The 17,598-nt window shown below is 45.2% G+C and overlaps 1 protein-coding gene across 1 annotated transcript in view; it reads right to left on the bottom strand.

Moving 5' to 3' along the window:
- CNKSR1 (connector enhancer of kinase suppressor of Ras 1) overlaps positions 1 to 17,598 on the bottom strand; it is a 75,843-nt gene that overhangs the window by 52,328 nt on the left and 5,917 nt on the right. Inside the window, exons 4-7 of the mRNA XM_077295371.1 lie at positions 14,786 to 14,870; positions 4,472 to 4,513; positions 3,745 to 3,861; positions 4 to 63 (exon numbers count right to left, since the gene is read on the bottom strand). Of these exons, the coding sequence (XP_077151486.1) occupies positions 4 to 63; positions 3,745 to 3,861; positions 4,472 to 4,513; positions 14,786 to 14,870 (304 nt within the window). The remainder of the gene's footprint in view (positions 1 to 3; positions 64 to 3,744; positions 3,862 to 4,471; positions 4,514 to 14,785; positions 14,871 to 17,598) is intronic.

Here is a 17,598-nt window from a genome sequence, read left to right as displayed (position 1 = left end):
GACCTCAGGTGCAATCCGGCAGACAAAATGCTGTCCAGAAGAAGTAGACTTAAATTCAATACCCTAAAAAATAAACATTACATGCCAGTAATTTAATAATTCAACTGAAAAAGGAGAAAGTTGCAAAATATGTAACATCCCATAACAAAACAAACATAAAAGAGGCCGCTCACACTGCTGTTCCCCTGATGTAATACTAAAGATAGGAGCGGTGCTTCGGTAAGAAGTGGCACTTATACAATTGTACACCCTGCTCTCCTGAATCACAATACAAGGTATAGTTATCTCCAGGTCATAGCAGTGGACATGCCTACCACTGCACATGCTCACAGGCACCTGTACTAACACAACACTAACAAGATGGCAACCATTGTAATTCTATAGTTATTGCCTCCCAAGACAAAACTATTGTCATTTTCAAACTAAAAGTATTTTTTGAATTTATAATAATATTTATTTTACATATTTTTTTTACCTATTACAAGAGAATCACTTTAAAGGGAACCTGTCAGCATGATAGTGCTCAGTAACCTACACACAGTGTCAGGCTGGCGCCGTTATACTGATTACAATGATACCTGGGTGATGACCTCCGTCTTGTGGCTGTTTACTAATCCTTATTTTCAGTTTTGAGTTAATGATATGCTCGTGCCTAGAGGTGGCCTGTGGGGGGTCTTCATGTGGTGCTCTGCTTACAGTAGGTATTTATAATGCAGCCTGCTGACAGGTCACTGATCCCTCACTAACCTGCCCCCTAGATTGCATAATGAAAATATGTACATAGTGAAGTAAAAAAAAAAAACTGATTCTGCAGGCAGGTGCTGGCCATGACACTTGCGCTGCAGCATAATTGCATGTGTATTGTGCACTTATTCCCTTTGGCTTATTTAATTGAGCGAGGTTAAGGCTACTTTCACACTAGCGTTAACTGCATTACGTCTCAAAACGTCTTTTTTCAGAAAAAACGCATCCAGCAAAAGTTTTTGCTGGATGCGTTTTTTCCCCATAGACTTGTATTGGCGACGTATTGCGACGGATTGGCATACGTCGTGTGCGTCGTACGACGGATGCGTCGAAATTTGGCGACACGTCGTCGGCAAAAAACGTTGCTTGTAGCGTTTTTTGTCTCCGCCTAAAAAACGTGTCGCGACGCATCCTGCGGCATGCGTCGTTGGCTACAATGGAAGCCTATGAGCGACGGATGCGTCGGGACACGTCGTACGACGCAATGCAGCGCTGCAATACGTTTTTTTACACTGAGCATGCTCAGAAGCTGGATTTTGTTGCCAATTGGCCAGACACCCCCAAATCTATATAAACCTGGCCTGGGCCTTCAACCCCACATATATGGCCACGTACTTAAGTGCCACGTATATAGGTGCCACGTATTTCAGTGCCACATACTATAAATACTATAACCACGTGGTTATACGTGGCACTGAAATATCGTGGCACGTAAATACGTGGCACTTAAATGCGTGGCACTGAAATATCGTGGCATTTACATGAAGTACGTGGCACTTCTGTACGTGGCACTTCTGTACGTGGCACTTCTGTACGTGGCACCTATATACGTGGCACCTATATACGTGCCACCTATATAGGTGCCACCTATATAGGTGCCACGTATATAAGTGCCACGTATATAAGTGCCACGTATATAGGTGCCACGTACATAAGTGCCACGTACATAAGTGCCACGTATTTCACGTAAATGCCACAATATTTCAGTGCCATGTATTTCAGTGCCACGCATTTAAGTGCCACGTATTTACGTGCCACGATATTTCAGTGCCACGTATAACCACGTAGTTATAGTATTTATAGTACGTGGCACTTAAATACGTGGCACTGAAATACGTGGCACTATGACTGTCAGAAAATGTTCATTAAACGGTTAGGGGTGAGGTTAGGGGTAGGGTTAGGGTTTGGATCCCTTTATCATCATCCGTAGTTCATTAATCTGATGTATCCAGAGTCGCCTCCGTCTCCGTTGCTGCAGAAGCATCCTACGTCTTTCCGCTGCCGCCTCCTTCTCCCGCACTATGATATCCAGGCGATTCGTCTCAAAGATAACGTCGGTAACCAAGCTAGCAATCCTCACAAGAACACCTTCCATCGCTGCCACAAAACTAAAACCCTCAAAGATGGGCTGTAAAAACAGTAACTATATAGTTTTCCATATTTTCCAGTAGCCAATCAAATTTGGGAGCCTCCCATTTTAAAAACGGATCCGTCGTAAAAACGGATGCAACGGATGGCAAAAACGGATGCAACGTATGCAACGCATCCAGTATTTCGACGGAAACGTTTAGCGGATTTGCGACGGATCCGTCGAAATGCTGTATGCGTTGCATACGTTTTTCACTTTTTTTGACGCATCCGTTTTTTTCGGTAAAAAACGGATTTGCGACGTAATGCAGTTAATGCTAGTGTGAAACTAGCCTAAGAGAAAAACAAAAAAAGGCAATTTGAAAATGGCGTCCTCCGTGCCTGCGCAGTAGCAGCTATCGGTGTGTATAGATCCAACAGCTGCTATTAAACAGGCCCCGGTGGTGCCATCTTGCTAGAGAAGAAAAAAAAAAAGTCCTCCTCCAAGATGGCACCGCCAGCGCCTGCGCAGTAGCAGCTCTTGGAGATCACTGATAGCTACTATTGCGCAGACGCCATCATCTTGAAGGAAGAAATCTTTTTTTTCTTCTCCAGCAAGATGGTGTCGCCTGCGCAATAGCAGACATCGGCGATCTCCAAGCGCTGCTACTGCGTAGGCAGTGCCATCTTGGAGGAAGAAATCTTTTTTTCTTCTCTAGCAAGATGGCAACACCGGCACCTGCACAATAGCAGCTGTTGGATCTATACACACCGGTGGCTTCTACTGCGCAGGCGCGGAGAACGCCATTTTTTTTTTTCTCCTCTTTACCTTGCTCCATTAAATAAGCAAAAGGGAATAAGTGCATAGTACATATGCGATTATGCTGCAGAGCAGGGGCCACGGCTGACACCTGCCTGCAGAAGCGTTTTTTTTCTTTCTTACTTATGTACAGATATGCATTGTGCAATCTAGGGGGCAGGTCAGTGAGGGATCAGTGACCTGTCAGCAGGCTGCATTATGAATATATAATCAGAGCACCACATACCCCAGCCCCACCCCGGGGCACGAGCATATCATTAACACAAAACTGAAACTAAAGATTACACAACAACTACAAGACGGATTTCATCACCCAAGGTATCATTTTGTTCAGTATAACAGCGCCGACCTGACACTGTGTGTAGGTTACTGTGCACAATCCTGCTGACAAGTTCCCTTTAACAAAGTACCTTTAGCTGTGCCTAAAATTTTAGCCATTCAAACACTATTACGGCCTCATGCATCGGTGCTTGTTCACGCAAGAGAAAAAGTAGTAGAAAAAAAAGTCCCTGGATAAAATTTTCATCAGTGTTTGTTTGGTCAGTGTCAGTTTTCACCACCATTGTTTTATCAGTGATATGTATGCATGCCAGTACGTATGGCACAACTTGTTGGTCCTGCTAAGATAATGGATTGCTGCTGGATCCATTTCAAATGGATGATTACTGGGCATGTGAACTCAGCCCGAGATCTCCAGCGACCAAAGCCTCTATCATGAGCGCAGAGTGAGCTAAGATAGGGACAGATACATGTAACCTTTAGCTATAGAGTGGAGAAAAAAGTAGAGTAATACAAATCTGGATTCAGCACATGTAATAAATCACTCTTCTCACCAGACTGCTAGAAGACTCGGGATAAACCTGCACCAGCTCTAGTGTTGCGGTCTGACCAAGGAGGCTCTCTGGGCTGCAGTGCAGAATACTCCTACATATTCCACAGATATTGCCACACTGAAAAAGAATAGCGCTATTAGAACTAACCAAACACAAAGGTGGTGGGAGAGGGATCAGGACAGGAGATGCAGGGGAGGACAGACAGAAGAGGGCCCATGCTGTGCAAGAACACTATGTGGGCAAATAATTCATCTTATTGCCCCCCTTTTTAGTGCTGCTTTGGAGGTAAAAATAGGCCCCTTACCTCTTGGGCTCAGATGCAGTTGCCCAATGGTGTGTTCTCCTCTTTGAAGATGGGATGAGGAGTCTTGCAGAAACAGTGTGAAAGGTTTACAGACAGAAAGAGGCCATAAGGAATAACACGCAGAAGGTCAGTAGGCAAAGGGTATATTATAAGTACCATAGAGGAAAAGTTTAAAAAACAGACTATTAATGGAGAGTGAGATCACTGGTAAACATTACTCTGAAACGGACAGGCACAGCTTGTGATGACAGCACATTATGCAATGGTAAGAGATCTCACATACTAAAATAGAGTCACCTCATGCAGAAAATCTTTCATCTAGGCATACAGGAAAGTAAGCTATACCCAATGTCCGATATCAGCAGACATCAAGATGTGTCCGCTTGAATAGTCAACAGCAAGGAGATCATGGTAGTCACTTACAATAGCTAGAACTCTGTTCTCCACCGGCAAATCTGACCAGTCCTGAAATAAAAGTAGTAAACTGGGTTATAAAGCAGCTCTCCCCCCGTCTTCCCCCTATTATCACACATAAGGTGTCAATCAGCCATCCTTTCCTACTGGCACTCCTGTCTATAAGGTGGTCACAGATGGAAGGGTATGTGACCAGACTCCTCATTCAGCCCTTTAACCTGCAGTGGTACCAGGCTTGTATAGTCCCATGTTCCCCCATCTACAGCCTTCTCATGGACAGGAGCGCTATAAGGGCAGGTCCAAAGGCTAAAAGAAGAAAAAAAGCAGCCTCACAAATAAAATGGGACAAACCGTCAAACTGTACTGCATCTTAAAACCCTATTTCTTAACACGAGCCATAAAAGGGGGCCAACCCTACCCAAGCGTTTAGCTTCAATTGTATAAATGAACCGTGAATATTTGTATGTTACATTAAATCAATGATGAGCAAAACATTACCATCACAGTAAGCTCTTCATGTGACCACTAAATCATTCTAAGACCCTCAATACCCAGTGGAGAACACACTTTACCTAGAGGTGTCCTGTCTCACCTGAATGTAAAGCAAGGGGAGTATGGCCTCTGGTTCCAGCGGGCTGCTTCAGCTCGAAGATTATTTTTGCTGATGTTGTTTTGTGAAATTGGACACAGTTATAAAAATAAACTGCCCTCTCATGGCACTCAGGAGAGAGCATGCACGCATTGAGTGGGAGGAAATTCTTACAGAGAGCCCAAATGACAGGTTACAATGTTCAATGAGGCATTTAGGACTATATGTAACTAGCTATTGAACCCATTCTACGCCCGGGTGGCGAGCATTTATATTGGTATATGGTCACCATCCTGGTATGTGCTGCTCCCATCTTGCTCTCCCATCCTGTCATGTGCTGCTCCATGATGCGTCCCCATCCTGTCATGTGCTCCCATCCTGCGCCCCCATCCTGTCATATGCTGCTCCATCCTACACCCCCATCCTGTCATGTGTGTGCCCCCATTCTGTCATGTGCTGCTCCCATCCTGCTTCCCATCCTGTCATGTGCTCCCATCCTGCACCCCCATCCTGTCATGTGCTGCTCCCATCCCGCGCCCCCATTCTGCCTGTTCCTGTTTCCATTATGCCATATGTTGCTCCCATCTTTCTCTCTCCGGCTCTACTGCCCGAGTGCGGCTGTGCTGAGTGCGGGCGGCTGGCTGTGCTGAGTGCGGGCGGCTGTGCTGAGTGCGGGCGGCTGTGCGTGGCTGTGCTGAGTGCGGGCGGCTGTGCGTGGCGGTGCTGAGTGCGGGCGGCTGTGCGTGGCGGTGCTGAGTGCGGGCGGCTGTGCGTGGCGGTGCTGAGTGCGGGCGGCTGTGCGTGGCGGTGCTGAGTGCGGGCGGCTGTGCGTGGCGGTGCTGAGTGCGGGCGGCTGTGCGTGGCGGTGCTGAGTGCGGGCGGCTGTGCGTGGCGGTGCTGAGTGCGGGCGGCTGTGCGTGGCTGTGGTGAGTGCGGGCGGCTGTGCGTGGCTGTGGTGAGTGCGGGCGGCTGTGCGTGGCTGTGGTGAGTGCGGGCGGCTGTGCGTGGCTGTGCTGAGTGCGGGCGGCTGTGCGTGGCTGTGCTGAGTGCGGGCGGCTGTGCGTGGCTGTGCTGAGTGCGGGCGGCTGTGTCATGCCACAGCGTCATGGCACAGCAATTTGTTACTTGCGCTACCTGATTCATTTCCGCCGCCATTTTCTGTGTCCTCCTGGTGCCGGAATCGGCGCCTGCGCAGTCCGCGCTTTCCGGCGCCATTTTCTTGAAGACACACTGCAATGTGTCTTCAATAAAATGGCGCCGGAAAGCGCGGACTGTGCAGGCGCCGATTCCGGCACCAGGAGGAGCAAGACAATGGCGCCGGAAAGGAATGGCGTACGTAATAAACTGCTGTGGCATGAAGTGCCACAGCATAATCAGGGCGGAAATATGTGGACGATGTACCCCTGCTCCCGACCCCCTGCTCCCGGCAGTCCGCGCCTTCAGGCGCCATTTTTTTTTTCCGGACACTATAATGTAATGCTAGGAGCGTCGCGCCTGCGCAGTCTATAAAGGCTTCGGACAGTGACGCTCCCAGCGTTATATTATAGATCCCATCCACTATGTACAGTATATATGAACCATGAGATTAGGTGCTCTACCCACCATACTCGCCTATGGATATTGTTGTACTTGGTCAATTATGGTGACTAAATACCTACAATATTGGCCAAAGCCCAAGAGACCTGTGAGGAATGAGTGTAGGGAGGTGGTCCTAAATCAAAACTACTAACCCCACAATAATTACTACGTACATCACATCTCCATACATCAAGTACAGGAAGTATGCTTTATTAAAAAGCGGAGCAAAATCATATAAATACCATTAAAGAGGGGTGGAATTATAGTGTGGATGTGAAATTCAAAGTGTATATGTATATAAAATGTACAAGGCACTTGACAAAGCGACGGCGAAACATTTGGTAAACAACCTGCTCTTGCCTATGTACCGTATGTTTATTTACATATAATCCTATTGCATATACTTGAGACAATCAACCACCTGACTAGTGTGAAGGGGTCTCATTTATTCTTCACCTTCTATGCTTGTAGATATGCATTATAAAGGTTTTCAACTACTTATTCATGCACTAAGCACCATTCATACACTAAGCACCTTTTTGCCTCGATTATATAAGCTTTCATTCTATACTTTTGAGAGATGCACACCTTATAGCATTTATCTGCATCATATTTATGTAGAGGTGCAAGTCTCTCTAATATTTATATTAAAATTTAATCCATTTTGAGAGGTAATCTATGCACTTTACACCCACATTTTAGGTATTGATTTCTCCTGCACCTTTTTTGATGTTGCTAGCAATTTTGTAAACCCAAGTACACGTAAGCATTTTTAGAACATTTTATATGTACACATATGATTTCGGAAGTCACGTCTAGACTGGTGCCTTTCCATATTTACTAGTATTTATATGATCAGCTCCGCTTTTTAATTATGTCATATTGTGCATATTGTAGTTAATAAAGCTATACTTTTTTGACTTGATATATGGCGTATGTAGTCATTGTTATAGGTTCATAAATTACGGTGACTGTAAAATACGGTAGGTTTGTCTTTTCATTGTGCAAACATGGCTACATTCAATAGTTAAAACCAAAGTGTTCCAGGTTCAGTAATTGATAACTGGTTAACCATTACGCTGACCTTTTGTCTTGTCATAGATGACCAGTGCAGGAACTATAACCGCCAATTAGGCCGCTTGCAAAAAGATGAGAGCTGGGATCTGATTGGTCACTGTGAGCTTGCTCCAATAATCCTCCACACTGCAGAGGTCATCAGATTTCCACGAATGCGACAGCTCAGTATTGCTATTCCCCATTCAAATAATACAACCTTACACTAAGGCTATGTGCACACTTTGCGGCGTCCTCTGCGAGTTCTCCCGCAGCGGATTTGATAAATCTGCAGGGCAAAACCGCTGCGGTTATCCCTGCAGATTTATCGCGGTTTGTTTTGCGGTTTCCGCTGCGGGTTTACTCCTATACTATTGATGCTGCATATGCAGCAATATGCAGCATCAATAGTAATGTTAAAAATAATAAAACATGATTATATACTCACCCTCTGACGTCCCGATCTCCTCGGCGCTGCACGCGGCGGTCCGGTTCCAAAGATGCTGTGCGAGAAGGACCTTCGTGACGTCATCACAGGTCCTGCTCGCACACCAACCCTGATACCGGACGGCCGCGTGCAGCGCTGAGAGGTGAGTATATCATTATTTTTTATTTTAATTCTTTTTTTTTTTACACAAATATGGTTCCCAGGGCCTGGAGGAGAGTCTCCTCTCCTCCACCCCGGGTACCATCTGCACATTATCCGCTTACTTCCCGCATCGTGGGCACAGCCCCATGCGGGAAGTTAGCGGATCAATGCATTCCTATGGGTGCAGAATCGCCGCGATTCTGCACAAAGAAGTGACATGCTGCGGAATGTAAACCGCTGCGTTTCTGCGCGGTTTTTCCCGCAGCATGTGCACAGCGGATTGCTGTTTCCATGGGGTTTACATGTAAATGTAAACGCTATGGAAACTGCTGCGGACCCGCGGCATCAAAATCGCTGCGGATCCGCGGTAAAACCCGCAAAGTGTGAACATGGCCTAAGGGTCCATTTAAATGGACAGTGGCAGAAAATGTCCACCGATGGGTAAATATGTAAAGATCAGCAGTCGTTTGTCGGTTTACACAGGCAGACCGCGCTAAACAATGTGCACTGAACAATTTCCAATAGATTGTTTTCGTGTTTACACAAGAATATGTGCTGCCAAGAAGAATGATTTTTAAGACTATATAAAAATCATTTCACCCGATGAATGAGCATTCATCCAGTGAGCGGCAGCCTGATGACACAAAGATTATAGTGAAATGAGCGTTTCTAGGAAGATTTGTTTCCAATAATCTTGCAGTGTAAATGCATCTTCATAATTTGGTAGTCTTGTATGGAAATCTGGTGTCAGAAGGCAAAATGATAATTGTAAACTGGAAAATAAAAGGTCTCTGGATATAAACACCTTTCGATAACACTTATGGGAAAACTTTGCTTTGCTCTTTTGCCATTTTTACTCACATCAAGTGAAATGACTATGGAGGCAATAGCTGCTGTGAGATATGACCTCCGTATACACAAAAATGTCACATCGGGCAGATACATGCCCACATAATCATGAAAAAAATGCCACACTGGGGAAACTTCTGGGGTATAATCAGTAGCGTAGCTTCCCGGGGGGATGGGGAGGGGCAGAGGGGGCGGTTGCCCAGGGCCCTGCGCTCTGGGGGGCCCACCCGGCGCTACACTACTGTAACTATCGGCATGCACAGCGTGCCCATACAGTTACGCTCTGTGACAGAGCAAGGACACACGACCTCCCTGCAATGCCATCGGTGCCAGCAGTGGCCCCCACCTCCCCAGTCATCGCAAGTGTAAGTGTGTCGGCTAGATGCCGATACAGCTGACCGCATTGATGAGAGAGGGAGCGTTACGCTCCTTCTCCCATCATTCCCCCTGTCAGCGTCTGACGTCACTGACGCAGACACTGACAGCGGGCACGATGAAGTCACTACCCGGCACCCGCGGTCCAGAGATGTGCAGGCACTCAGAACAGCAGAGGAACCAGGAGGAAAGGGGAGCACTTATTTATTGTTCTTATGGGGTGCATTATACTCTAGAGTCTGCATATGGGAGGGGGTGCGTTATAATATAGACTCTGCCTACGTGGGGGGGTGCATTATAATATAGACTGCCTACGTGGGGGGGCTACATTATACTACAGAGTCTGCGTGTGTGCATGTGCGTGTGTGGGGCTGCATTATACAATATAGAGTCTGCCTATGGGGGGTACATTATACTAAATAGAGTCTGCCTATGGGGAGTGCATTATACAATATAGACTCTGCCTGACTCTGCTATGGGGGGTGCATTATACAATATAGATTCTGCCTATGGGGGGTGCATAATACAATAGAGAGTCTGCCTATAGGGAGTGCATTATACAGTATAAAGTCTGCCTATGGGGGTGGATTATACAATATAGAGTCTGCCTATGGGGGGGTGCATTTTACTATATAGAGTGCGTCCATGAAGAATGCATTATACTATAGAGGCCTATGAGGAGTTCAGTAAACTATATGTATGCATATGGGGAGTGCATTATACTATATTGAGAACTATCTGGTGTATTATACTATATGGAGGCTATCTAGGAGGCCATCATACAGTGTTGGAGACATTAAACAGTTTGGAGGCTACTAAGTGGTCAGTATACTGTGTGGGTGGTGGTACTATACAGTGAGGAGTCATACTGTGTAGAACGAGCTGTGCGGGGGGGAGACTCGGGACATTATTAAATGTAAAGTGGGCACTTATTGTTGTAGGGGAACTCAGGATACTGTGACTGTCAAAGGGGCACCCAGAGGGCATTATTACTTTCTAGGTTTCTAGGGGGCAAAATGTGGGCACCGTTTTCTAAGGCACTTACATACAACATTATTACAGTTGCATCTCACAAAATTATAATATCATCAAAAAGTTATTTTATTTCAGCTCTTCAATACAAAAAGTGAAACTCATTATATAGAGTCATTACAAACAGTGATCTATTTCACTTGTTTATCTCTGTTAATTTTGATGTTATGGCTTACAGCCATTGAAAACTCAAAAGTCATTATCTCAGTAAATTAGAATAATTAACAAAAAACACCTGCAAAGGCTTCCTAAGTGTTTAAAAAGGTCCCTTAGTATTTCAGTAGGCTCCACAATCATGGGGACATTACAACTCTATATAATATAGGAGTTTCACTTTTTGTATTAAAGAACTGAAATAAATTAACTTTTTGATGATATTCTAATTTTGTGAGAAGCACCTGTATCTTCTAGAGGTTTGTTTCGCCATCTAGAGGGCACAGCACAGAGAACAACACAACAGGTGCAGTAATAGGGACACAGACGGCAGCAGCGGCTCAGTATTGGGTATCAGGTGCAGTAATGGGGACACAGACGGCAGCAGCGGCTCAGTATTGGGGTATCAGGTGCAGTAATAGGGACACAGACGGCAGCAGCGGCTCAGTATTGGGTATCAGGTGCAGTAATAGGGACACATACGGCAGCAGCGGCTCAGTATTGGGGTATCAGGTGCAGTAATAGGGACACATACGGCAGCAGCGGCTCAGTATTGGGGTATCAGGGGCAGTAATAGGGACACATACGGCAGCAGCGGCTCAGTATTGGGGTATCAGGTGCAGTAATAGGGACACATACGGCAGCAGCGGCTCAGTATTGGGGTATCAGGGGCAGTAATAGGGACACATACGGCAGCAGCGGCTCAGTATTGGGTATCAGGTGCAGTAATGGGGACACAGACGGCAGCAGCGGCTCAGTATTGGGGTATCAGGTGCAGTAAATAGTGCAGTAAATAGGGTCACATATGGCAGCAGCGGCTCAGTATTGGGATATTAGCAGGATGAGGAGTTTGTGTGATGGTGATGGGGCTGGAATATGAGAAGTGAAATGTGTCTTTGTTGTATTCTCTGCAGACGAGTCCTGACTGGAAGAAGTTGTCGTGTCGGTCTGGGCCAGATGGAAAAGACGAGAAAAGTGAACGATTCCATCAGAAAGAACGTCAGCGGTGAGTCATTATCTGTAACTATACTGTGATCTCTTATATGCTATGCAGGACTGGTATCTACCACTGACCATATGGAGATAATATCAATGTTGGTCTTTATATAGAGATTATTTTCAACAACAGCGCGGTCATCTGCTGAGGTTCACCTCCACTATTAGGGTATGTGCACACGTTGCGGATTTGCTGCGGATCCGCGGAGGTGCAGAAACGCTACAGATCCGCAATTGATTTACAGTACAATGTAAATCAATGAGAAAAAAAAAATGTTGTGCACACTTTGCGGAAAATCCGCTGCGGAAACGCTGCGGTTTAAAAGAAGTAGCATGCCACTTCTTTTTTGTGAATCTGCAGCGTTTTTGTACCTACTCCATTTTAGAAAACCGCAGGGGTAAAAACCGCAGCAAATCCGCAAGAAAACCGCAGCAAAAACGCACAAAAAAACGCTGTGGAACCGCACAAAAAACCGCAGGTGCGTTTTCTGCCAGGAGAGACACAATCCGCACCAGAAATTCCTAAGCCTAATCTGCAACGTGTGCACATAGCCTTAGGGTGCGTCACCCAGTTGTAATCAAGGTTACCTTTTTAGGGGCCCACACAGAAGTTTCGCCCCACTGAACCAAAACCCTAGCTACGCCTCTGGGTACAATATTTGAAGAAAAGATGTGTACTAGGAATTTGCAAATATGAAGACTGAGGGTAAGTGAACACCTATATTTAGTGCAGATTTTTCCACAGCATGATCAAAACTTGTTACATGCAGATTTTGCTGAAGAATAGTCTCTGATTTCACCCTTTCAATTGCAAAGGGTAAGGCTATGTGCACACGTTGCGGATTAGGCTTAGGAATTTCTGGTGCGGATTCTGCCTCTCCTGGCAGAAAATGCACCTGCGGATTTGTTGCGTTTTTTGTGCAGTTCCGCAGCGTATTTTGTGCATTTTTGCTGCGGTTTTCTTGCGGATTTGCTGCGTTTTTTACCCCTGCGGTTTTCTATAATGGAATAGGTACAAAAACGCTGCAGATTCACAAAAAAGAACTGACATGCTACTTCTTTTAAACCGCAGCGTTTCCGCAGCGGAATTTTCCGCAAAGTGTGCACAGGGTTTTTTTTTTCTCATTGATTTACATTGTACTGTAAATCAATTGCGGATCTGCAGCGTTTCTGCACCTCAAAAAACGCTGCGGATACGCAGAGAATCCGCAACGTGTGCGCATACCCTTAGTCCACACTGAATTCTGCACAAATAATTGAGATGTTGTAAATTTTACATTTCTAAGCAGAAGTATATGGAAATCTCATTTATTTAGCTGGCATGGAACTCTTCCGCACCTGCAGCAAAATCTGTGTTGGACACGTGCAAATTTTGCAGCCAATGCGTATTTCACTCTTTCCATTGAAATCCGCCAATTTTCTTTACCAAAAACACAAAAGGTGAATTTACCCCAATAGGGATTAAGCCTTTAAATTGCTATTCAAGTTTAACTTTCACAAAAACTACTGTATATACTCGAGTATAAGCCGACTCGAGTATAAGCCGACCCGAGTATAAGCCGACCCCCCTAATTTTGCCACAAAAAATTATTGACTCGAGTATAAGCCTAGGGTGGAAAATGCAGCAGCTACCGGTGAATTTCAAAAATAAAAATAGATGCTCCATACCGTTCATTATGGCCCCATAGCTGTGCCATATAGTGCTCTGCACTGTTCATTACTGCCCCATAGCTGTACCATAGAAAGCTGTGCCATATAGTGCTCTGCACCGTTCATTATTGCCCCATAGCTGTGCCATATAGTGCTCTGCACCGTTCATTATTGCCCCATAGCTGTGCCATATAGTGCTCTGCACCGTTCATTATTGCCCCATAGATGTACCATAGAAAGCTGTGCCATTGCTGCTGCTGCTGCAATAAAAAAAAAATGATATACTCACCTCTCTTGCTTGCAGCTCCTCAGCGTCCCGTCCCGGCGTCTCTCTGCACTGACTGATCAGGCAGAGGGCGGCGCGCACACTATATGCGTCATCGCTCCCTCTGACCTGCACAGTCAGGGCGGAGAGACGCCGGGAAGATGGAGCGGCGCCCGGCGTTTGGAACGCGGACAGGTGAATATGTAATACTTACCTGCTCCCGGCGTCCCGCTCCTTCCCCCGGACAGCTGGTCTTCGGTGCCGCAGCCTCTTCCTCTGTCAGCGGTCACCGTTACCGCTGAATAGAGGAATGAATATGCGGCTCCACCCCTATGGGAGTGGAGTCCATATTCATTTCTCTAATGAGCGGTCCCACGTGACCGCTGAACAGGGGAAGAGCTGCGGCACCCAGAGACCGTGGGACTGCAGGGACAGCGTCAGGAGCGCCGGAAGCAGGTAAGTATGCCTCAGCGCCCTCTCCCCCTCACCCGCCGACCCTGCCGCCGACCGTGACTCGAGTATAAGCCGAGAGGGGCACTTTCAGCCCAAAAATTTGGGCTGAAAATCTCGGCTTATACTCGAGTATATACGGTATATCACAGAGGCATAAGTGACATACCCTTATACACATAGCAGGGATTTTCACCCATAGAAAACAAGATTTTTGTGGCAATTTCACAACATTTTTCAAGAGAATTTGGTAAATAAAATCCAACTTTTTTTGTTTTTAAACATCTACTGTAAACAAAGCACGCATGTAACGGGCACCCAAATAGTAGGGACAAAATGGGAATTTTGAATGCAGCATTTTTGCTGCCAAGAGAACAGAATTTGGCTACGTGTGAACACAGCCTAACAGACTCCGCATAAATCAATGTCTGCCTCAGGTGCACGCTGACCAACAAAGGTGTAAAAAAAATTCCTACTAAACAATTACTAGAACATGAAACCTAGTTTAATATTCTTTCCCATTATACAAAGCAAAATATTAGGTTTTGCTTGTTAAACAGTGTTATATTTACAGATACATCTGTTCTTACTCTGGAAAGACCCTGGTGAAAGAATCGGCTCCTGCAAAGGTCACATCTTCAGGCTGATAACGGGACTATAGAAATTATTTATTTGTGTCTCCTTAATAGGTGATCAAACATTGACTGAAAGGTGAAATATACAGAAAGTCTGCGCTGTACGTACCTTATGTAGCAGCTCTGCCAGCTCTACACACAGAGCAATAACATCCCGACTAGCGGAGTAATCATTCAGGCGTGTGAACAGATACCTGGAGATGGAATTTATACAATACAATTATACACAAAATATACAATACACTGTGTGCACAATTATTGGGCAATTGACCATGTCATTTTTATACATATTTTCCAAAGCCACGTAGTATAAACCTGAATGCTTATTGGATGAAGCAGATCAGCTGATATGTTGTGTAATAAGGGAGGATGAGACCTAATGATATCACCACCCTTTATCAAGGTGTGCAGAATTATTGGGCAGCTTCTTTTCCTCAGGCAAAATGGCTCAAATAAGAAATGTAATTGAAAAATTTTTTTAAAAAAATCATGACAAGTCTTATAGAGGGATGCAACACTCCTGAAATTGCAAAGATATTGGAGTGTGATTACAGTACAATCAAAAGTTTTGTTGCAAATAGTCAACAGTGTCAGAAAAAACGTGATGAGAAAAAAAAAAAAAAAGACGCACATGAACTGCCAAAGATTTGAGAAGCTTCAAATCTGAAGCAACAAGGAACCCAGTAACCTCCCGTATTGTCATATTCCAGAACTGCAACCTCCCTGGAGCGTTCAGAAGTACAATATCTGACGTTATCTATTGAGCTATCTGTACTTGTAAACAAGATTGCTTTATTACTTAGAAAACTAGCTTTAAATTACATAGAGATTCCTGTACGTAACATACGTAAGCGAGCTGAGAAAACTAGGCAGACACTCGCCCTACTTTTCAGGGTCAACATCAAAGTGATTCTTTTGCGTACAAAAATGTCTATGTCAACAGATACAAAACAAAAGTTACAGATCTTGGAAGAAGGAACAGAGGAAATGAAACTGTAAAACTAAAAATTGGCCTGGGCAAGAATGGGTTAAAAATGTTCCCAAATCTGTTTAAGGGCAATATTTTTAACCCACTCCTGCCCAAGCCAACTCCGGCAGTTAACTAGGCCCTGACCTAGCTGTTGGCTGTATAATACAGCCATAACAATTAATGGTAAGGGCGTAGCTCCTGTGCCCACAGCATTAGGCCAGTCTCACAAGTCCAGATAATTCCGGTACCGGAGTTATCCGTGTCCGTGTGTTCACGTAGGCCATCCGTGTGGGATTCGTGTGATGTCCGCGAGTACGTTTTTAGGGTCCGTGTGCTGTCCGTGTGTCTGTGTATTGCAAACAATTTTTTCTATTTTAACCCTATGACAGGAAAAAACGCACACGGACAGCACACGGATGGCACATGGACGGCATCCGTGTGCGGTACGTGTTTACACGGACCCATTGACTTTAATGGGTCCGTGTGATCCGTGCGCTCCCACGAACACTGACATGTCTCCGTGTTTTGCAAACGGACACACAGTCCGTGAAAACACGCTGACATGTGCAAAGACACATTTATTTTAATGTGTCTACGTGAGTCAGTGTCTCCGGTACGTGAGAAAACTGTCACCACACGTACCGGAGCCACTGACGTGTGAAACCGGCCTAATTAGTGTGTAGTAAGAATGGAGCAGTTTACTCGAACACTACCACCGCAAAAGGAAAAATTATTAAGGAAAAAAAAAAAAGAAGCTTTATAAGGAACAATAAAGAATAAAAAGCACTAGACTGTATACTTGTCCTGGATGTGCACGAAAAAAAAAAACTAACTGACCAAGGCACTAGGTTTTTAGATTAAATGTAAAAAGTTTGTATCAATATAGGGCTATGTTCAGAGGAATGGAGTTTTGGTCCATATGTGCAACCAATGGAAACTGAAACCAATGTAAATAAAGCGATAAGGAGTTAGTAGACTCGCTCAGGATCCAGTAGGTTGTCAATATCAAGCTGTGCTATAAATTTCTAGAGGAGAGGCCTAGTAAATCCCGGAAAGAATGCAGCGGAGCATTACAATCTGGCAGGTCATTTCAGTGACCTCTAGGGCACAAGCCTGCCGGGCTCCATCGGTCTGGTAAAGTACGGTAGCTGGAGTTAGAATAAAATATTTTCAATTTGTAGAATTTCCACAATAAAAGTAACATTTCTTGCTACTCTAAAAAAGTAACCTACCTTTCAGTATGACAGAACACTACACAATAAAGGGGGGTTATCAGTGGTGAGAAAAAGTTTCAGATTTTGATATATGCCATTTCTGAACTTGTTTTTCCCCCATTTTATGCCACTCTCACCGTTAATCCAAAAATAAATGATTCCTAGAAGGTGGAGCGACGTCAACCAATGCCTCGTGACAAATCTATTAGTGTGCACTTAAAGGGAACCTGTCACCCCCCAGGGCCTATTAAGGTAAAAGAGCCACCTTCAGCGGCACTAAGGCTGCATTCTGTGAAGGTGGCTCTTATGTTTATTATCCCTAGGAACGCTGAAATAATGAGTTTCATAAATTTCCCGCCATACCTCCATTGAGTCAGGGAGGTATGTTTTCTCCCCTTGACTCAACCACCTCGCAGCCGTCCATAGTTCCCTTCTGGCCTCCGGGCATCGCCTCCTCACTTTCTCGTGATGTCACCTGCGCTCTGCAATCAGTTCTCGGGCATGCGCCGTGCGCGTTGCCTGGGAAATTACATCAGGTGATATAAGGATATCGCGAAGGCCCCAGATCTCGCCCTGCAGTGTGTTATGATGTATGCATACCGCGGGGCTAGGAATCTGATGCCTGCGCAGTGGAGCGGATCACCGTGTTCCTCGATAGAAGTGCTGATGTCTTGCGAAACTTCACAAATCTAGCGAGACATCAACACTATCTTCAATGGAGCACAGTGACCCGCTCCA

The sequence above is a fragment of the Ranitomeya variabilis genome, chromosome 3 (genome assembly GCF_051348905.1).
Source record: "Ranitomeya variabilis isolate aRanVar5 chromosome 3, aRanVar5.hap1, whole genome shotgun sequence".
Lineage (NCBI taxonomy): Eukaryota > Metazoa > Chordata > Amphibia > Anura > Dendrobatidae > Ranitomeya > Ranitomeya variabilis.
Note: the sequence above shows the minus strand (reverse complement) of the source record. Positions and strands in the feature narration are given on the sequence as shown.